This window comes from Hylobates moloch, unplaced genomic scaffold, assembly GCF_009828535.3.
Source record: "Hylobates moloch isolate HMO894 unplaced genomic scaffold, HMol_V3 SCAFFOLD_13, whole genome shotgun sequence".
Classification (NCBI taxonomy): Eukaryota; Metazoa; Chordata; class Mammalia; order Primates; family Hylobatidae; genus Hylobates; species Hylobates moloch.
In genome coordinates, this window is record NW_026652288.1 from 64932133 (window position 1) to 64953799 (window position 21667).

Consider the following 21667-nt stretch of genomic DNA (forward strand, 5'->3'; position numbering starts at 1 on the left):
CACTCAGTAAGTATTTGTTGAATGAAGTTCTGCTGGACTCCCAAACTTCTTCTGGCCATGCTCTGCCCTCCGAGCAGGCTGGCCTGTACTTCCCTGTGCACACCAGGCTGTTTCTGGCCTTGGTGGTGTCTAAACTGTGCTTATCTTTGTTGGCTGAGATTTCAGAACACCAGTAACCTTAGAATCGCAGAATGGTGAAGATAGATCTTAAAAGACCAGCCCACTCAGCAGCCCCCTTTTATAGACTAGGGAGCTGAGGTTCAGAGATAGATGAATTGCCTGAGGCTTCTCAGCCAGCTGGGAATTTCCAGAATTCCCTTTAATGTGTCTTTAGGGTTCTTTCTAATTCCTAGAGAGTCTCCCCCTTTCAGTTGCCTTTCTCTTTCTTTCCTTTCTGCTTCCCCTCTCTTTTCCTTCTTGCCTCCTCTCTACACACACACACACGACAAAGGATATCTCCCTGCCAGTCCCTCCCTTACTGGACATTCTGTGTTATAACCTGTAATCTTGAAATAGGGCTCTTCCTCTGTTAATCCTTACTCTGATTTGGATTTCTTGATCTTGGACTTGCTATTCTTTGTGAGCTGATTCCTATTTACATACTTGTTTACTCACAGGCCTGACCTGCGTTACTACCCTCATCCGCCTCACCTGCCTCGATCCTCATAACTCAGGCCTCAGCTAGGAGAGTTTACTCTCCTTGCTGGAGAATTCTGGAATTATTCTGTAGACATAAAGTAGTAGTCCTGCAGCTATTCTGTAGAAATACCTTGATAAACATTTTCCAAAATAGGGACCATACTTGCTACAATAGATTAATTTTCTCTAAAGCTTCTTGCTGTACTTAAACTTTCTCATAAAATGTTTAATTCTCATGCACTGGAAACAAAGGACTTTAAATGCTGCTCCAAGTGCATTTATTTTATCTGCTGCTGAAATGATCTATGTTTTTAGTTTATTGTGAAAATCACTCCCAAATGAGCAGTAGAAAGCTTTAGCCTGGCCCCATACCCCAGCCTCCGTAGTCCTCCACAGCCGAGGCTACACAGTCTCCATTTGAAGGACCAGCCAGCCCCAGGTCCAGAGAACAACCTTAATTCCTGTAGGAGGAAATTTATTAAGATTTAGGCCAGGGGCCCAGTGCAGTGGCTCACACCTGTATTCCCAGCACTTTGGGTGGGAGGATTGCTTGAGGCCAGGAGTTTACCAGCCTGAGCAACACAGTGAGACTCCATCTCTACAAAAACTGAAAAAGATGTAGGCCAGTAACTCAGAGGGTTGGTAGGAAGTCAGTGTTCCTATTCATCCTGGTCAGATATTCTAGTCACTTCTGTTCCTCCTGAGCAAGTCCCCACTTTGTGCCCTATATTGTGAATCCCAATATTCTACCCCACTTTTTGGGTTTAAGACTAAGTTTTCATTTCTGAATTTCCTACTCTAAATCCTAATCTCTGGGGTTAGATTTCTGTCACATGTTGTCAGAGCCTCTGATGTCAACATCAGCTTATCTAGTTTCCTGCCTCTTTTGTTATTCATTCATTCATTCATTCACCACCTTGGTGCTATGGTTCACTCACCAGGTCCCTGATGGATCTCCCTGAGGGTCACCCTCTGTCTTCCTTGGCCTTACCAACTGACAGCTGCAGACTGACCTGCCTATTCCAGGACTTCCACCAGAAAGACTTATTTGAGGCTAACCATCCCCTGCTAGATGTCTATAAATGGGATTTTCCTGGCCTACCTGTTCTCCAGATGGTTGCCTATCCTCAGAGTCTCAGCTATCTCTAGCCCTCCTGCCTACTGCTGAATGAGACCTGATTCTGAAAACTGCAGAGAAGACTGTACGATTTAAATCTCCTTAACATTGGTGGGGCACCTCCATCAGGCCCTGTATTTTGTTTCATTTTAATTCCCTGTCTAGTAGCAAATATTACGGGTGTTATAACCATCAGTTCAGTTCCTTGCAATGAAACAGTCCTGATAATGCTCAGCTTTTGAATATCCAGAGAATTTCTAAGCAAGTCAGCCAGCACTGTTTATTAGATTATCCTTTCACCCCTGTTGCTTTGTAATGCCCTCTGTGTCAGATATTAAATTCCTTCATAAGCTTAGGAATTCTGTTGGGAAATAGAAATTTACTTGAAAAACGCTATATTGCTCCAGAAAATACAACTAAAACCTATTACTGAAGAGAGAGGAAAACTAATAAGCTTTAGGGCCCCTCACTGCCTTCTATAGAGCCTTCTAATTTTCTTGTCTTAGTTTTGGATTTTTAAAAGAGGGCCCACAAAATTGTATTAACTTTACAAAACCTGGATCTGTCCATTCTGTGCTTGCAAACATATCTACTATGCCCAGGCCACACAGGACAGCAGATGGGAGCAACAGTGCCTATTTAGTCAATCATCCTCAACCTCGCCACATGTGGCCCCTGACTCCCAAGTTTCTGGATTCCTCGTTCATACCCCAGGAGTCAACGTATGCCTATCTGATTTGGACTTTTTCTTCCTGAATATGGAAATTGTGTCTCTGGTTTGAGCTTCCTGTGATGGAAGAAACAAAATAAAGCATTGATTAGAACTTAAAGGCCATCAATAAAGGCATACTGGCTTGACAGTATAAATTGTTGGAAAGAACCCAATCCTGGGTGTATGATTATCATTTATTAGCAGTGTGACCTTGATCAGATCACTTAACTTCTCTGAACTTCAGTTTTCTCATCAATAAAAGGAATTAAAATGGCACCATAGGTCTCCATGAGCCTAAAGGTTAGTAAAAGGACCCTAGAGCCAGCTCAGATTTCAGGATCTGGGCTGACACAACCCTGCTCCCGGAATGGTTTATCAGGTGTGATGTGCCCAGGCAGCCATGAATACATCCTATGAGGTGTTTATAGTGAAGAGTACCAATTGGTATCATCTGTAAAGAAAGACATTAATTCATTCACTCATTTGTTTAGGTGTTCCTTGTTTCAGAAAGGATGAATGCCAGTTTATGAATGTATGTGAAATAAAAACAGAATAACAAGCAGATAAGCATGTGGATCAGAAAGAGGAAAGCAACAGCCAGGGCAGAGATTTCAGAGCTGGAAGCAGGACGAAAATGAACATCTGGTACCATATAGGTTGATGTAAGACTAGGTGTGTGTGTGTGCGTGTGTGTATGTGTGCATGTATATGTATGTATTGGACCTATGTGATGTGTCACTAAGCCTCAAGTCACAAAATCACACATATTAAGATATATTTATCATGATAGATTTATGACAAGTTAGTCATTAGATGTTCTACCACCAGAATTCCCTTATCCTCTCATTACTGATCTTCTTCTTAATCCCTGAAATCTTTTTTTCTCCATCTCCTTTATTAAAGCTGCTCTCTCTGAGCCCACCAAAGACCTTTAAAGCAAATCCAAAGCTTTTTTTATCTCAGAATTGTCTTTGGACTTTTACCAGCATCTTGAAAACAGTCTCATCATCTGTTACAATACAAAGTTCCAGTTCTCCTCCTGACTCTGACAGCTTTCCATGTCTCGTTTTTTGACTCTTCTGTGTGCTTGCCTTGACCTCAGCATGTCCTGAGTGCCAGCCATGGGCCCTTAAGACGTTCCTCCCTATATTTACTCTCTGAGGAATGCCCCCCTCATAGGGCTTGGTCTCCACCTACATGGGCAGGATCAGTATCTGCTAACCCAAACCATTGCTCAAGCACTAGCTCCATGTTTGCAGTAAAGGGAAATTAGAAGACTTCAGTTGTACTTACAGCTTTGCCGCTAACTGACCAGCTGAGTAACTTTTTTTAAAAAAAGTACTCTCTGAGTTTCCTCATATCTAAAGCTTAAAACCCAGAACATAGCACCTTTCCTCAATTTCCCCACCACTGTCCTAGTGTGAGAGCTTTGATTCTTTCCTCTACTTAAATGTGCTCTAGGGCCAGGTGCAGTAGCTCACTCCTGTAATCCCAGCACTTTGGGAGGCCAAGGTGGGTGGATCACTTGAGGTCAGGAGTTTGAGACCAGCCTGGCCAACATGGTGAAACCCTGTCTCTATTAAAAATACACACACACACACACACACACACACACACACACACACACACACACACACACACACACAAGCCAGACATGGTGGGATGCACCTGTAGTCTCAGCTACTCGGGAGGCTGAGGTGAGAGAATCACTCAAATCCAGGAGGCAGCGGTTGCAGTGAGCTGAGGTTGTGCCACTGCACTCCAGCCTGGGTGATGGAGTGAGACCCTGTCTCAAAAAATAAACGTGATCTAGCATGATGTTGTGTCCTGTTCTGCCTTCTGTGTTTCTCTGATTTGTCTCTTCCACTGCTAATGGACCTAATTGATACGGGGATTATCAAACACGCCAGTTAGTGTATCACCCTGCCTGCAGGCTTTCTTCACTCCTTTCTATATTTCATATTGCTTGCTACCAGATTAAACCTCTCCTAAAACACTCCTGTTCTAGGCCGGGCGTGGTGGCTCACGCCTATAATCCCAGCACTTTGGGAGGCCAAGGCGGGCAGATCACGAGGTCAGGAGACCATCCTGGCCAACATGGTAAAGCCCCGTCTCTACTAAAATACAAAACATTAGCTGGGAGTGATGGCGCGTGCCTGTAGTCCCAGCTACTCAGGAGGCTGAGGCAGGGGAATCGCTTGAACCCGGGAGGCAGAGGTTGCAGTTAGCTGAGATCGTGCCACTGCACTCTAGCCTGGCAACAGGCAAGACTGTGACTCAAAAACAAACAACAACAACAAAAAACAAAAAACACTCCTGTTCCAGCAGGTGCATGGCTCTGGCTGCAGCCACAGCAAGCCTGAGCTCTGTCCCCTCACCTTAAGACCCTCCTCCTTCTGCCCTTGGCTGTGTTTCCTAGTGCTCTCAGCAAGGCTCCTCCACTCTCCAGTCTCCTGCTTTCTGTCCCTCCCTGGAATGTCTTCCTTTCCTCCTCTCAGATGATCCATGGTTCCCACATCTTTGTGTGCTCCAGCCCCACTTTCTCCAGAATGCCTTCCCTACATGCCTTCAGCCTGCATTGAACTGACTTACTGGATTTTAACTGAGTGTGTATACATGTCTCATTTCTATCACTTTACTGTAAATACCCAGAGTGCAGAGGCAGCTTTGTAAATGTTTGTATGAGCTAGTATGTGCAGTGATTAATTGAGCTACTTAAATCTTTGATTTTCAACCTGGACATGACTACTTCTCCAAACCCTTCTGATTTTCCACTGCCTGTGGAAAAGGGGCCAAGGTTCAACCCGATAGCAGCAGGGATGATTCGTTGGCTAGAAAGAGAGATCCTGTAGGAGAAGCCGATCAAGGACTCTTTTTACCTTCCAGTTTTAAAAAAGGTGAGCTGGCTGCTTACGGAATACTAGTTATGCTTTAGGTAAAGGTATGAAGCATATGAAGCAGGCCAAAGGGCCCTTCCTCCCTTGCCTTTGAGGTCCTTCTTTCCTTGCCTCTCCTCTGATGCCCTGTGTCCTCATGGTGGCCAAAACAGCCTACTCAGGTCATGCTTAGACCCTTAACCTTATATCTGAACACCCTCATTTCCTAAAGTTCCTACTCCCAGAGGGTCATTTTAAGGAGTAGGTATGTTGTCCTTGACACACACTGAGCAAATCATTTAATCATTAAGATGATTTGCGTTTTTTCAAGTCTGTAAAAGTTGGGGTTGGGTCATTCAAATTTTCCAGCTTAAAATGTCACATTATAATCTGAGCAGTATAGGTCTGAAGAATAGTAATCCAGAGTTTATCCTAGTTTTGTTTCATCCTTTGGTAGTTCATTAAATAACTAGATTATCAGTTGCCTGGGGACAAATGCCACTGTGTGCCCTTCCTTATGTAAGCCCCCATCATGTTCTAGGCAGGGTTCAGCCTCCAGCAAGCATGCAGAGCAGGTATGTGCATTATAGCAAAGTACTCTGAGGAGGAATTGTAGAACTTCACTTCCCCTGATCAAAAACAAGGAAAAAAATTATGTCAAAGTTTTGAGAGCCTTAATTTAAAATAACAGGAAAGAATAATGCTAAGCAAATACTACAGTCAGGAGAAGTATCAATAAATGCAAATTTAGCAGTTATACAAAGCAAAACTACTTAACTAAGGATACCTACAAAGCCCTATGTATATGTTGGGAGAATTCAAATTTCATTGCAATGTTACAACACAGTGCTACTTAAGGTTGTGCTGATTGTCAGCAAGGATTCATTTACTTCAAGTAATTTCTATAAGGTTCCAACCATTTTTAAAAAGTGTGAAATGCTTCATGAACTTGTGTGTCATCGTCAGGTAGGGGCCATGTTAATCATCTCTGTATCGTTGAATCATTTTTTAGTATGCTTAAAACAAATCTGACAGCCTTTTTTGTTTGTCTTATTGATGTTTGGCCACTGCAGACATGACCTGGAAGTACAGATTTTTTTTTTTTTTTTGAGACAGGGTTTTGCTGTCACCCACACTGGAGTGCAGTGGTGTGATCATAGCTCACTGCAGCCTTAACCTCCTGGCCCAAGTGATCCTCCTAACTCAGCCTCCCAAGCAGCTGGGCACCACCACATCCTGCTATTTTTTTTTTTTTTTGTACAGACAAGCATCTCACTATGTTGACTAGGCTGGTCTTGAACTACTGAGCTCAAGTGATCCCCCCCCTCCCTTGGCCTCCAAAAGTGCTAGCATTAGAGGTATGAATCACTAGTCACTATGCCCAGCCAAGGTATAGTATTTAGAGAGAGGTTGTAATTTCTATAACGGATAAATGCTATTCCACTAAGGCAGATTTTCAGCCAGTATAGCATTGGCGTCACATTGTTAAAAAAATTATTTTAATATAACCAGCAACATTTTAAGATGAAATTGCCCAAAGCAAGGTTCAGAATAGCATGTATCACATGCTGCCTTGCATTAAAAAAGGGAAAAAGAATATGTACTTGAACTTGCATTTATACATGCTTGAAGTATATTTTGAAAGAGAAAAAGATGAAGTGGTCTGAGTTTTGCTCTTCCACCTTGAGGATATTAATGAATCTGCTTTGAGAACAAGACTTGACAGGGCTATGAGACCCTCCTTATTTCTTAGTCTGTAGACCCAGACCCAAGAATGAAATGTTGATAATTCATATCCATACTGAACTTACAGAGGTTTCTATTTAGAAATAATGCCTCCATTTGTTCAGATCTAATTTGGAAATGGTTTTGATTGTAAATCTTCAAAACAATAATGGTTGCCCGTAAGGAGGGAACTAAGTGCTTGTAGGGCCAGGAGAGGGAGGGAAACTTACCACTACACATCCTTTTTCACTTCTGATATTTAAACCATGTAAATGTATTAACTGTTTTAAAGTGAATATGTAAATAAAGTTAACAGATTGTATATGAGAATCTAGATTTCCATTTTCTCTTGAAAAGCTGCAAAATCTGGTATCAAAGGACCCTAGTGCCAAATGGTAGCTGATATCAAATATACTGGGCAGTACCAATATCAGTCTGGTAGTCCTTGAGGGTGTTGCAATCATACATCTCCAGGCCCCTTGGGGTTCGGAGACAGTAGACACTCACAGGGAGGCCACATCTCAGAGTTACCAGTGTTCTCAGATCAGACACTGTTTTATCAAGAAGGGAAATGCTCTCCATTACTGGCATTGTGTCTTGAGTTACAGCATTGAACACGTATAGAGTAGGCTTGTCTTCTTCCTAAAGGGAGAGAAAAGAAGGGAACTTATTGTCTGGAGGTTGAGATGAGGGCCAAGCATTTCAGGGGATAGCTTTGAGCACCTCTAGCTCCACAACATGGGTGTTAATGTGAAAGCAATAGTCAGTTGAGTTCTCTGCCTTCTGGTCTGAGTCTAGCTCTTATGTCCTGAGATATTAACAGGTCCCCCTGTTTGAGTGAAGTGAAGAAGACTTGGCAAGGCTTTGAGACCCTTTGACTTCTTAGTCTACAGACCCAGATATGTAAGAGTGTTGATAATTTATATCCATCCTGTGCTTATGGAGGTGTTAGTTTAGAAAACATTCCTCTATTAGGCAATACTTTAATTTGGAATACTGTGGATTTGAAATCTTCAGTCAATTATTATTTTTTTTTTCTGAGAGATTATTCCTGGCAAGTGGAACTGAGTTGAGAGTGGGAGGGGAGTGTTTGCTTATCATTTTGTGTTTTTCATTGTCTATATGGTTTGACTTTTTTAAAAGCCAAATATTATTACTTTTATTATTTATCTTTCTTTTCTTTTTTCTTTTCTTTTCTTTTCTTTTCTTTTCTTTTCTTTTCTTTTCTTTTCTTTCTTTCTTTCTTTCTTTCTTTCCTTCCTTCCTTCCTTCCTTCCTCTTTTCTTTTCTTTTCTTTTCTTTTCTTTTTTTTGGTCTCACTATGTTGCCCAGGCTGCTCTCAAACTCCTGGGCTCAAGCGATCTTCCCACCTTGGCCTCCCACAGTGTTGGGATTATAGGCGCGAGCCACTGCGCCTGGCCTACTTTTACTATTTAAAAAGGGAAATCCTAAACATAGGTTTAGAAAAGTTTCTTTTGTTTCTTTCATTTTGTAATCTAAGTAGGAAAGCAAGTAGAAATGAGACATCTGAAGTAGAGTTAAGATGGAAAGTTTGAGGAAAATATTATTCCTCTGTTAACAACAGTTTAAACAAGCCAAACCAAAACTCAAAATACAGCAAATAGGAAAAATGGGAAGCAGGTGGGGAGGAAAAGATTATTATCATTTCCACTTTTCTCATGAAAAATGAAACTGACTTTACTTCCTCTTTAGCAGATTCAGGACAATAATAGTTTTCTGCAACGGCCTGTTGTTGGGTTGGCAGATGTCAGCGCATGGCGCTGTCATGGAATGCCCACGAATGCGGGACTCTCTCAGAACCTGGTATCTGGCCTCCAGGTTCTTCAGGGGGCTCCAACCTGTCAATGCTGTCTTGCCCCTCCTTTGTTTCCTTCCTCTATTTCTTCCATCAGAATCCCTCTCTGGTTCCTCCAGGGCTCCCCCACTCCTGCAGACTTATAATACATTAAATGCTCCCCTCCCACATAACACATTGCAGTAATATAGTCAACATGTGGACCTTTTTGAAGAAGCCTTTGAGGAGTGATGTTACTGATGAAATTTAAGGCTGCAATACTTTGATCTAGGGCCCATTTCAGTGACGGAAGTGATTAGGAACAGTTTCGGTCCCTCTGTGGCTGTGCATGAAGCCAGATCAGCAAGCTGAGCTGCCCACTGAGCCTAAAGTGCTTAGAACAGTTTTTCATGATAGTTTCTCATAAACCCATGCAATACAAATTTAAAGGACATAGGATTCACTCTTTCACTTTTGCCATGCCGTGCTTTCCTGTGGTTCCATAAGGGAAGTATCTGTTCAAGCTAATGTAGATAATATTTATGGGCAGGCAGAAATTCCTATGAAAACTGAATAAAAAGATAGTGGGAAAGAGAGAAAAATTATATTTTATGTAATAGCTCTTTTTTATTTATTTAAAAATTCCTAATTTATATTTAGAATTAAATGCAAATAACAAATTAAATGCAAATAAATAACAAAATAAATCCAAATGGAATAACATGCAAACAAAATAACAGAGTCCCAAGTCACTCTTTAAAAAAAAAATTTTTTTTTAGAGTCTAGGGCTCACTATGTTGCCCAGGCTGGTCTTGAACTTCTGGGCTCAAGCAGTCTCCCACCTCCTGAGTAGCTGGGGAAAGAATTCACCTCCATTCCCAGCTCTCAAGTCACTCTTAAGTTAACTAGGTATATGAGATTAGATAAGTTAAAAAGAAGCTTCTCAGAATATGAATAATCATATATTTATATCTATAAAGATAAGCATCTATAACTTAGTATACATATAACTGACTCTGGAACAAGTAATAAGGGAGAATTGCAAAATATCTGGCAATTTTTTTGAGATAGGGTCTCACTCTTTGCCCAGGCTGAAGTGCAGTGGCACTATCAGAGCTCACAGTAACCTCAAACTCCTAGACTCAAGCAATCCTCTCACTTCAGCCTCCCAAGTACAGGCACTCACCACCACACCCAGCTACCTTTTAAATTCTTATTTGTAGAGACAGGGCCTAGCTATGTTGTCCAGGCTGGTCTGGACCCCCTGGCCTCAAGCAATCCATCCACCTCCGCCTCCCAAAGTATTGGGATTACAGGAGTGAGCTTCTGTGCCCAGCCGATCTGACAATCTTTAGGTGAAAATAAAAAGTGCAAGGAAGAAAATATTACTAATTATTAATGAAGCCAGGTTCTTAAGTCTCAAGAAAATTAACACCTGCAGAATCTGTTCATTTTTTTTTTTTTTAGCACTCAGGAACCTTTTATCACATAAATAAATAATAAATGTTGAATGACATCCCAGGCCTTTTTAATCAATAATGTATCTGGATAATAGTTCTCATTGCACTTTTTAACTCTACATACTCACCTTTGTATAAACCTTGTTTTTATGGGAAAACCCATTTTGAGTTCTAGTGAGGCACATTAGTTTTCAATACTTTCTAATTTGGTTGTATGACGAGGGAGTAGGTAGATGCCAATTAACAGCAACTTGCTAACCCACCTTATCCACATAAGAGAAGGCATCTCTCTACCTCTCTCTCTATATGATACTCCTCCCCAAGTATTCTGAATCAGAGAAGCCTGGTCAGTCACAACCAAGGAAGTCAGATGCTATTAAATAATAATGCCATACACAAATCATTGTTGGACATATACAAAATTAGACTTTTTCCTTTATAAACAAACTGAGATGAAAACAAACCAACCCAAGAGATATATACAAAGTATCTTACTTTTCAATAAAAATATGTTCTATTTCATGAGAATAATTCCATGCTTACCTTCAAAAAACAAATGCAAACTTACGGTAAATTCATACATGTACTTTAACAATAAAAAAGGAAAAGCTAAACAGAACTGACTGAAAGGAAACAAGTTAATGAAAGTTTTGAATGTACTGTTGTATTTTTTCTCAAGTTCTACTTTTTTATATTTTGCTGTTTTGGAGTTACAGCACTAAGTAAGCAGAAGCTTGCTGAACTATTCCAGAGTGAACAAAAGGGGAGGTAATATTTGTTTTTGTTGAACCGAATGAATTCCAGTGAGGTGTCTCCATAAACTTCTCCTCTTGTGTGGTAATCATTCTGGAGAGATTATCTGTGGAGTCTTGGACACTGAATTGGAACAACTTTCTTCACCAGTTTCTTTTCATACCTTTTTTTATGACTCATCTTAGAAAAGAGGGCCATTTTTAAGAAACATGCTTTCATGTGTAAATTTTAAAGAAACATGTTTATACATGCTTTTGTGTATAAAAATGCATAAATGTAAAACCACATATATTGGATTTTGGTGTTTATACATTAACAGTACCTTTTGAAAGCTAAAATGTTTATCATTTTGAATCAAATTTAGACTTGTCAAGATAGTACAAACTTCTCTAACTTATCTGATAGACATCTACTCAATGGTACTACAGTTAACTCAATCTCTCAGCATAAAACAGCTTTTCACAACATTCCAGGGATGTCAGGAGGGATTAACTATGTTTTGACCCCAGCACTTGGTTGGTACAAGTCTGGTTATAGAAGGAGGCAGGGAAACCAGAAGGAGTCCTAGGGAGGCTGAGCCCACTTCACGCTCTGAAAAGCACAACCTGCTGGATAGTTGCTCCCTTTGCAGTAGGGCATGGACATGTGACAGGGTGCTCCCAATCAGACCTACCTATCTGCCCCCACTTTGAATTAGGAGCCAATAAGGCAGAGAAGCAACAGACACAGGAAAGTCTCTGGGCAATGGCATTTCTGAAGTTGCTGGCCTGGCAACAGGGCTGGCAGCATGTCCAGTGCCTGCTTTGAGGGCTCAGTGTTGCCTGCAGTGGTGACCTTCCCAGATTAGTTCTGGGGCATGCTTTAGATGTGTTTCTGGCTGCATAATCTCTAAGACTGATTCTCCAGTCTTCTGAAAACTACCCAATAGCTTTTCAATATTTATTTTCTGTTTAAATTATCTAGGCTTTGTTTCTGCTGCTTCCAACTAAGAATCTTGATGTTGGTCAGGGGAAAAGCCAAGAATACTGGGGAGTGCTTTGCCCTAAGAGTAGAGAGAAATGGGAAATGCCACAGTAAGGGAGAGAATGGATCCCTGAAATGCATCTCAGTACCTTGCTATGAATTGCAGACAATCATATACCGTCTTGTTAATTTCCATACTTTACCTCTCAAACCTTTATCAATTCATTTATTTGATACCTATTTATGTACAGCCTACTGTATATCTTATCAGGTACTATTCTAAGCACCGGGTAAAAACAGTGGACAAAACTTAAGCAATGGTTTCCATGATAACACAGGTTAAAACGAAGGGGGCAAAAGTGATAGTGCCTCTGCATGTTGTACAAAAACATACACTTTTGCAGTGCCTCATGCCATGGTCTATAGGAACACAGTGAACTGCAACAGCATCTGCAATAAATGGTCAGGACTGACTCCTGTATTAATAGAAATTGGAGGTATATACCATAGAAAATATTGATTATGGCTTCCATAAGAGTTCTTTTCCAAAGAAGGAAAAGTTAATACAATGTTCTTTATTATTATTATTATTTTATTATACTTTAAGTTCTAGGGTACATGTGCACAACGTGCAGGTTAGTTACATATGTATACATGTGCCATGTTGGTGTGCTGCACCCATTAACTCGTCATTTACATTAGGTATATCTCCTAATGCTGTCCCTCCCCATTCCCCCCCTCCCATGACAAGCCCCAGTGTGTGATGTTCCCCACCCTGTGTCCAAGCATTCTCATTGTTCAATTCCCACCTATGAGTGAGAACATGCGGTGTTTGGTTTTTTTGTCCTTGCGATAGTTTGCTGAGAATGATGGTTTCCAGCTTCATCCATGTCCCTGCAAAGGACATGAACTCATCATTTTTTATGGCTGCATAGTATTCCATGGTGTATATGTGCCACATTTTCTTAATCCAGTCTATCATTGATGGACATTTGGCTTGGTTCCAAGTCTTTGCTATTGTGAATAGTGCCACAATAAACATACGTGTACATGTGTCTTTATAGCAGCATGATTTATAATCCTTTGGGTATATACCCACTAAAGAGATGGCTGGGTCAAATGGTATTTCTAGTTCTAGATCCTTGAGGAATTGCCACACTGTCTTCCACAATGGTTGAACTAGTTTACAATCCCACCAACCGTGTAAAAGTATTCCTATTTCTCCACATCCTCTCCAGCACCTGTTGTTTCCTGACTTTTTAATGATCGCCATTCTAACTGGTGTGAGATGGTATCTCATTGTGGTTTTGATTTGCATTTCTCTGATGGCCAGTGATGATGAGCATTTTTCCACGTGTCTGTTGGCTGCATAAATGTCTTCTTTTGAAAAGTGTCTGTTCATATCCTTTGCCCACTTTGTGATGGTGTCGTTTGATTTTTTTTCTTGTAAATTTGTTTAAGTTCTTTGTAGATTCTGGATATTAGCCCTTTGTCAGATGGGTAGATTGTAAAAATTTTCTCCCATTCTGTAGGTTGCCTGTTCACTCTGATGGTAGTTTCTTTTGCTGTGCAGAAGCTCTTTAGTTTAATTAGATCCCATTTGTCAATTTTGGCTTTTGTTGCCATTGCTTTTGGTGTTTTAGTCATGAAGTCCTTGCCCATGCCTCTGTCCTGAATGGTAATGCCCAGGTTTTCTTCTATTGTTTTTATGGTTTTAGGTCTAACATGTAAGTCTTTAATCCATCTTGAATTAATTTTTGTATAAGGTGTAAGGAAGGGATCCAATTTCAACTTTCTACATATGGCTAGCCAGTTTTCCCAGCACTATTTATTAAATAGGGAATCCTTTCCCCATTTCTTGTTTTTGTCAGGTTTGTCAAAGATCAGATGGTTGTCGATGTGTGATATTATTTCTGAGAGCTCTGTTCTGTTCCATTGGTCTATATATCTGTTTTGGTACCAGTACCATGCTGTTTTGGTTACTGTAGCCTTGTAGTATAGTTTGAAGTCAGGTAGCATGATGCCTCCAGCTTTGCTCTTTTGGCTTAGGATTGTCTTGGCAATGCGGGCTCTTTTTTGGCTCCATATGAACTTTAAAGTCGTTTTTTCCAATTCTGTGAAGAAAGTCATTCATAGCTTGATGGGGATGGCATTGAATCTATAAATTACCTTGGGCAGTATGGCCATTTTCACGATATTGATTCTTCCTATCCATGAGCATGGAATGTTCTTCCATTTGTTTGTGTCCTTGTTTATTTCATTGAGCAGTGGTTTGTAGTTCTCCTTGAAGAGGTCCTTCACATCCCTTGTAAGTTGGATTCCTAGGTATTTTATTCTCTTTGAAGCAATTGTGAATGGCAGTTCACTCATGATTTGGCTCTCTGTCTGTTATAGGTGTATAGGAATGCTCGTGATTTTTGCACATTGATTTTGTACCCTGAGACTTTGCTGAAGTTGCTTATTAGCTTAAGGAGATTTTAGGGTGAGATGATGGGGTTTTCTAAATATACAATCATGTCATCTGCAAACAGGGACAATTTGACTTCCTCTTTTCCTAATTGAATACCCTTTATTTCTTTCTCTTGCCTGATTGCCCTGGCCAGAACTTCCAACACTATGTTGAATAGGAGTGGTGAGAATACAATGTTCTTTTCCCACTATTCTTGTATTACCCCTTTTTCCATTTCTTTTCCAAATGTGTCTATATTACCATTAAAAGAAAAGCATAATATACAGGGAAGCTGGAAAAAGCATTGACTATTTAAAGAATGTATTTAACAGTAGATAATCTCTGTATTTATCCAGTGTCTTTCTCTCTTTTTTCACACAAGCAGAAACTTGTAAGCACACAAAAATGTGAGCACAGTAAAGAAGCCAACTATTTTGGATTTATTTCATGAGACATAATATCTACTTGTACCTTTTTAGAAAGAAAAACCACTTACTTGCCAAGTTTTTGAACTTTACAAAAGTTTTGGGTTCACATTATGGTATTTCTAAGTTGTACCAAAATTTAGAGATGCTAAAGAGATGCACTGCAGGGATTCATTCCCTCCCTTACTGTGGCATCTTCCATCTCTCTCAAGGCAAATTAACTTTCACAAAGTAACATGATTAAACATAGTTTTTTTTTTTTTTTAGACAGAGTCTCGCTTTGTCGCCCAGGCTGGATGGAGTGCAGTGGCACGATCTCCGCTCACTGCAAGCTCCGCCTCCCGGATTCACACCATTCTCCTGCCTCAGCCTCCCGAGTAGCTGGGACTATAGGCGCCTGCCACTATGCCCGGCTAATTTTTTTGTATTTTTAGTAGAGACAGGGTTTCACCGTGTTAGCCAGGATGGTCTCGATCTCCTGACCTTGTGATCCGCCCGCCTCAGCCTCCCAAAGTGCTGGGATTACAGGTGTGAGCCACCGCGCCCGGCCTTAAACATAGTTAAGTAGGAACAGTACTACTTAAATGTGTATATATTTAATTATTCAGTAAAGCAACTAACATGACTTGGAAATCAGCCTTGGTAACCTGAGATAGATCAAGCATGATAGAGCTGGTATGACTGCATTCTTTGAGGCCTGGGATATTCTCTAAATGTGATTCTACTGGACGGAATGAAGAGTACAATTAGTAAAATTTAGGGAACTTGAGAGTTTTAAATTAAACTCTGTGTGTTGTCCAGTCCTGTGACTTCTGCTCTGGCTCTCTTGAATAAACTCCTCTTTTTTGTTTGAGACAGGGTCTCACTCTCTAGCACAGGCTGGGTTCAATTGATCCTCCTGCCTCAGCCTCACAAGTAGCTGGGATTATAGGTGTGCACCACCACACTGGGATAATTTTTAAAATATTTTTGTAGAGATGGGGTCTCACCATCTTGCTCAGGTTGGTTTCATTTAATAACCTCTTTTACCCCTACTTTTTATTTATAGAATTAGCAGTTTAAAACTTCAGGTAAAAGAGTTCAGTGTGAAGCTTGCATCACTGTGATATATGATGCTTTATTGGCAGAATTTAGGAAATGTTTTTGTAAGTAAAACCGTGAACATAGGTTGCATCTGGGGAGGGAAACTGGGGGCCAGAGGAGGGAGAGTTTTTTCTTTTTCTTTTCTTTTCTTTTTCTTTTTTTGAGACGGAGTCTCACTCTGTCACCTAGGCTGGAGTACAGTGGGGTGATCTCAGCTCACTGTAACCTCTGCCTCCTAGGTTCAAGCGATTCTCCTGCCTCGGCCTCCTGAGTAGCTGGGATTACAGGTGTGCCCACCACACCCAGCTAATTTTTGTATTTTTATTAGAGATGGGGTTTTACCATGTTGGCCAGACTGGTCTCAAACTCCCGACCTCAGGTGATCCACCCACCTCAGCCTTCTAAAGTGCTAGGTTACAAGTGTGAGCCACCACACCTAGCCAGGAGACTTTTTACTATGTATCTTTTTGTTCCTTTTGAATTGAGAACCATGTGAACATACTACCTAGTCAAAAATAAATTTTAAAATGTTATATAATAAAAATAAAATCAGTCCTTAGTTAAATAAAAGTATCCTATCCATACTGTTAAAAACTTTGTCTACATCCCTGAAAAGCCATCAGATTCTTGCAGTCACCTCAAATGTTAGTATTGAACTTACACTACCATCTCGAAGCAAGCAAACAAAAGTCTTGAACCTTATGATTGGTATTACAGAATTCTGGGAAATTTTAGAGAGTTGATCCTGTATGGCGCCAAAAACCTAGTATGGAAATATATTTGAATATATAAAGAGAAGACATTAAGAAGTGGCCAGAATTTGTTCTGCTTTGAAATGTAATGTTATACTTCCATTTTCTGAGTAAAAGAGGGAGAAAAAATAAAACATTAAAAAAGTATGTAAATATGGTCTTTTGTTTATGTAAATGGGATGATTCAATCATCATTATTCTGTGACTTGTCTTTCCTACTTAATAATAAATATTGAAGAATATTCCTTTTTTTTTTTTTTTTTATGACAGGGTATCACTCTGTTGCCCAGGCTGCAGTGCAGTGGCTCGAGCTCGGCTCACTGCAACCTCCCCCTCCCGGGTTCAAGTGATTCTCCTTTGTCAGCCTCATGAGTAGCTGGGACTACAGGCGCTTGCCACCATGCCCAGCTAATTTTTGTGTTTTTAGGAGAGATGAGGTTTCACCATGTTGGCCAGGATGGTCTCTATCTCCTGACCTCATGATACTCCCACCTTGTCCTCCCAAAGCTTTAGGATTACAGGTGTGAGCCACCGTGCCCGGCCCAGAGCATTCCTTTTAAACATCCATTTAGTCAAGTACTAACATATATTAAAAAAAAGAGTTAACTTTTTTTTAAATGTTAACAAAATTATGTTAAAAGTTAACATAATTTTTTTAAATGTTAAATATGAGAAACTTGGTGCCCCATTTAGTGGAGAATGTATACTTTCCTAAGTTTCTTAAGGTTCATATTTTTATATACGGTAAAGCACAAATACAGGATAATACTTCTACCCTAGAGCAGGAGCGTTTAAATTCTTTGGACCACCCATTCCTTTAAAAAATTGTTGATCATAAAGGATCTTAGACTCAGAAAATCTCTAGGCACATTAATTTTGTTTATATTACAACTTTAGGGTTTTTTAAGGTTCTTAAAGCCCAACCGTGCATCTTAAGTTAAGCACCATTGATTAAGGACCCTCTATAAATGAAAAAATATCTTTATTGCCTGTACACCTAATTGGAATGGCTACTTTGGCTGGATTTGGATGTAGAAAATTCCCTTTCATTCTTATTGTTACTGAGAATTTCTTCTCCTTCCTCATTCCACTGCCGGTAATCACTGTGGCCCCACTGAAGTGATCTAATGCTCTTCTTCCCACATCGAAATTCCAGATCTGCCCCTTGGCTTTGTTTTCATATCGGTTCTGTGATGACAGGACTGGGCAGGCAACAAAGGGCATGGGGAGGCAAGAGGAAGAAGAGTAAAGAGTGGGCAACTCTGTCCCTTCTCCATGTCTTACTTCCCCATACAGCACAAAGCATGCATAAGACCCGTTATACAAATGGAAGTGAGGAGAAGGCAAAAAGAGACAATTTCTTTTTAAGTTATGGAATTACTTAATGGTTGACTTATCCCCAACTTTATTCAAAATGAGATATCTTAGATGAATATTATCCTTACTATCATACCTTAATAAAGCATTTGAGAGTTGAACAGAAAGATATTCCAACATCAGCAAGACTCCAACTATCCTTTAGAGCAGCTCCAGCATACATTAACTGCAGATACCGCCTGCCTTGTTTGTCTTCAGAGAGAGGAATGTGGAAATAATCCTTAAAAATCAATAGCATATTATGAAAACAGTACATCCCTACATTACTAGACCAGAAATGTACTCTCTTTCCCTTTACATTTTTTTCCTCTGGGCTTTGTAATTGTTTGGGACAAAGGGAAGAAGTATTAAATAGGGGTTCTTAACTTAGAGAACTTCCAAAACATTTATGGATAGAATTTAGATGGGAAGAAACTACGTCTTTATTTTATTAACTCTAAATGAAATTGAGATTTTCTTTCAACTATGCATGTAGGCAGCAAATTAAAGTAGGAGTAGTCGCTGCACCTGTGACTGACACCAATGGAAGTCACAGATGTTTTCACATCACATTATAGCTGTTGCAAATATTTCAAAATATTATTTCTACTGATCTGTATTTTGAAAATACAATAGTTATTAGATGAGCTGCTAGAACTTGTTAATGTGTTGATACATTTATGTATCAACATATTATGAAAACAGTACATCCCTACATTACTAGACCAGAAATATACTCTCTTTTTGTATCAGAAAGTCCACGTGTCACTGTTTCATACATTTGCTTTTTAATATTTGAAAATGTATTTCAATATAACAAATTTCATTTCTATCATATCTGTTTTATTTTATGCATTTAAAGACATTCTGAGAAGCAGTCTGTAGACTTCACCAGACTTCCAAAGGGATTCATAAAACATAGAGGTTAAGATCCCTTGTGTTACAAGATTTAGATTTCAGTCATCATAATAATCTACTGAATATCATGTAACTATGGTTCAGTAAATGCTGCTTAGCAAATAGGAATAACCATCTCCAAGTTAAATATTTGATGATCAGAAACTAAATATTTTGCTTAATTTTTTATTTTGGAGTGAACATTTATATGAAATTTATAAGGAAGACACTGTACCCAAGTTATTTCTTATTCTGGCTCTATGATCCTAGGTAAGATAGTCAACCTCTCTGAGCTTCAGTTTTTCCTGAATGCAAAATGAAGCCATAGCTCACAAGTTCTCTAAAGTCCTCTCTGCTTCCAAAATCCTTCGGTTCTTTGTAGTTGTTTGCTCACCAAATAAAACATTTATCTGATGACTGGCATGTCCCACTTACATAGCCTGAAGTTACTGTCTTGCTTTTGTCCTTTTGTGAAGAATTGCAATAATATTATCTGGCCTATGCACAACCCACACATTCCCTAAAAAGAAGTCAGACTTTTTTTTTCTTGATAATTGATTGGCTCTTTTTGCTTTCTTATCTAACACCACCAGAGTTACTATCTTCTTATAAATCTATTGTGTAAGCAAATAATAGTATTTTCAAATAGTTTTCATTCCCTGTTTGCTGAAAATGTGCCCAATAGCATCTCTACCCTTTGAACATTTTTAAATGCACTGCATTGTTAATATACATTTTGGTGGCTTGGGAATGAAGTACATACCTTTATCATCAGCTTGACAACCTCCACAGTTTCATCTGCTGAAACATCAAATGGTTCAAAAGATCCTTCAAAGGCGATGAAAATCCTCATTGTACAATTACCTTTTCAAACAAAAAATACCCAACTTTTTCAAAGATCCTCCTGGATGGCTAGAAAAATTCCAGTTCACAATTAAGGACAAAAATGATAGCCTGAGGCAGCTGTCACTGTCTAGCCTCAAAGGTAATTTGTAGAATGTGAAGAGCCTAGTCCCACAGTGCCACAGTATCAGGCAACACAGACACCAGCTACATTGGAGGAAATATTTATCTGCGGAAGGCAGTAGTCAATAGCTACCTTATTCCTATATTACGGAAACCAGCAAACTTGACAATGGTTGAGGCAAGTATGGACAAGCTTCAAGCATGTGATAAAAAAATGCTACTCATAAATTACACTTTTGTGATGTGGTCCCCATCAACTGACTCCTGAATTCTTATTTACGTAAGTACAGCTGATTGAAGAACCCTCAAAAATAGATATTTGATTGGGATACAGTAGCGCAGGGTGAAGCAAAACAAGAGTTGATTTTATCGAATGTGATAATCCTGAAAGTTCTCTGTAAATAACTCTTGAGCTGAAACATTCTGGTTTCCATAACAACTTTGTGTACTTGTTCTCTGGCAGTATTTATAATCCTGCCACAGGGTACAGAACAATACCCACTTGCACCAGGGAGATGAATGTGTAGGCAAATCATTCTGTGGCTTTCTCTTCCGATTTCAGTATAATAGAATCTGCTGAGTAGCAACACAATATAGTTGGTATTTTCTTTAATCCTTGCCTTTATGTTATTTAGAACAATTTCCCATTGTTATCTCCTTCAACCCCCACTTGGTGTTGGTGGAAAATATTTCAAACCCCCTCAATAAGTGAGCAAATAAGCTGGACATGGTGGCACATGCCTGCTATCCCACCTACTCAGGAGGCTGAGATGGGAGGATAGTTTGAGCCCAGAAGTTTGGGGGTGTAATGCACTGTGATTGCACCTGTGAATAGCCACTGTACTCCAGCCCGGGGAACATAGCAAGAATCTCTCTCTTCAATATAGTAGAAGAAAATACTCCATTTATAAAAGGAAAGATAATGTATTAAGAATAAACTTGGCTGGGTGCGGTGGCTCACGCCTGTAATCCCAGCATTTGGGGAGGCCAAGTCAGGCAGATCACTTGAGGTCAGGAGTTCGAGACCAGCCTGGCCAACATGGTGAAACTTGTCTCTACTAAAAATACAAAAATTAGCCAAGTGTGGTGGCACACGCCTGTAATCCCAGCTACTCTGGTGGCTGAGGCACAAGAATCATCTGAACCCTGGAGGCAGAGGTTGCAGTGAGCTGAGATCACACCACTTCACTCCAGCCTGGGCAACAGAGTGAGACTCTGTCTCAAAAAAAAAAAAAAAAGAGAGAGAAAGAGAGAAAGAAAGAAAGATAGATCTTAACAAGAAATGTGTAAGAGCTGTATAACATAAACATAAAATACAATCAATAAACATAAAACAGGGCTGAACAAGTGGCAGGTATATCATAACCTTGGAAGACAGTTTCAAAATTAAAGTCATCAATTCTTCCTAAATTCATCTATAAATTAATATTATCTCAATAGAAGTACAAGCAAGTTTTTTTTTTTTATGTAAGCAAGATGGTCCTAAAATTCATGTAGAGAAAACAGGCAAGGATAGCTGGAAAAACTCTGGAAAAGAAGAGTAATGAGGGGGGCACTCACCTACTAGATGTTAGAATTTAATATAAGGCTACAGTAATTAAAACAGGATGGTACAGGCACATGAAGAGTCAGAAAAATCAATGTAAAAATAGCATAGAAATGGATTCAAATACATAAAAGAATTTAGTGTATGGTAAAA

The 21667-nt window shown here is 39.7% G+C and overlaps 1 protein-coding gene and 1 non-coding gene across 6 annotated transcripts in view; both read right to left on the bottom strand.

The window, feature by feature from the left end:
* ANKUB1 (ankyrin repeat and ubiquitin domain containing 1) overlaps positions 1–21667 on the bottom strand; it is a 55398-nt gene that overhangs the window by 12296 nt on the left and 21435 nt on the right. The window contains exons 1-4 of one of the 5 annotated variants that reach the window (XM_032173825.2): positions 20102–20229; positions 19766–19866; positions 18203–18346; positions 7495–7711 (exon numbers count right to left, since the gene is read on the bottom strand). In XM_032173825.2, coding sequence (XP_032029716.1) covers positions 7495–7711; positions 18203–18346; positions 19766–19855 — 451 coding nt within the window. In that variant the 5' untranslated portion in view covers positions 19856–19866; positions 20102–20229. Of the gene's footprint in view, positions 1–7494; positions 7712–18202; positions 18347–19765; positions 19867–20101; positions 20230–21667 lie in introns of those variants that run through there. The other 4 variants (XM_058427083.1, XM_058427082.1, XM_058427084.1 and 1 more) reach the window with 4 other exon arrangements.
* Positions 6270–6371, bottom strand: LOC116481306 (U6 spliceosomal RNA). Its single transcript, XR_004251478.1, has one exon. It is a non-coding gene; the product is annotated as a U6 spliceosomal RNA (small nuclear RNA).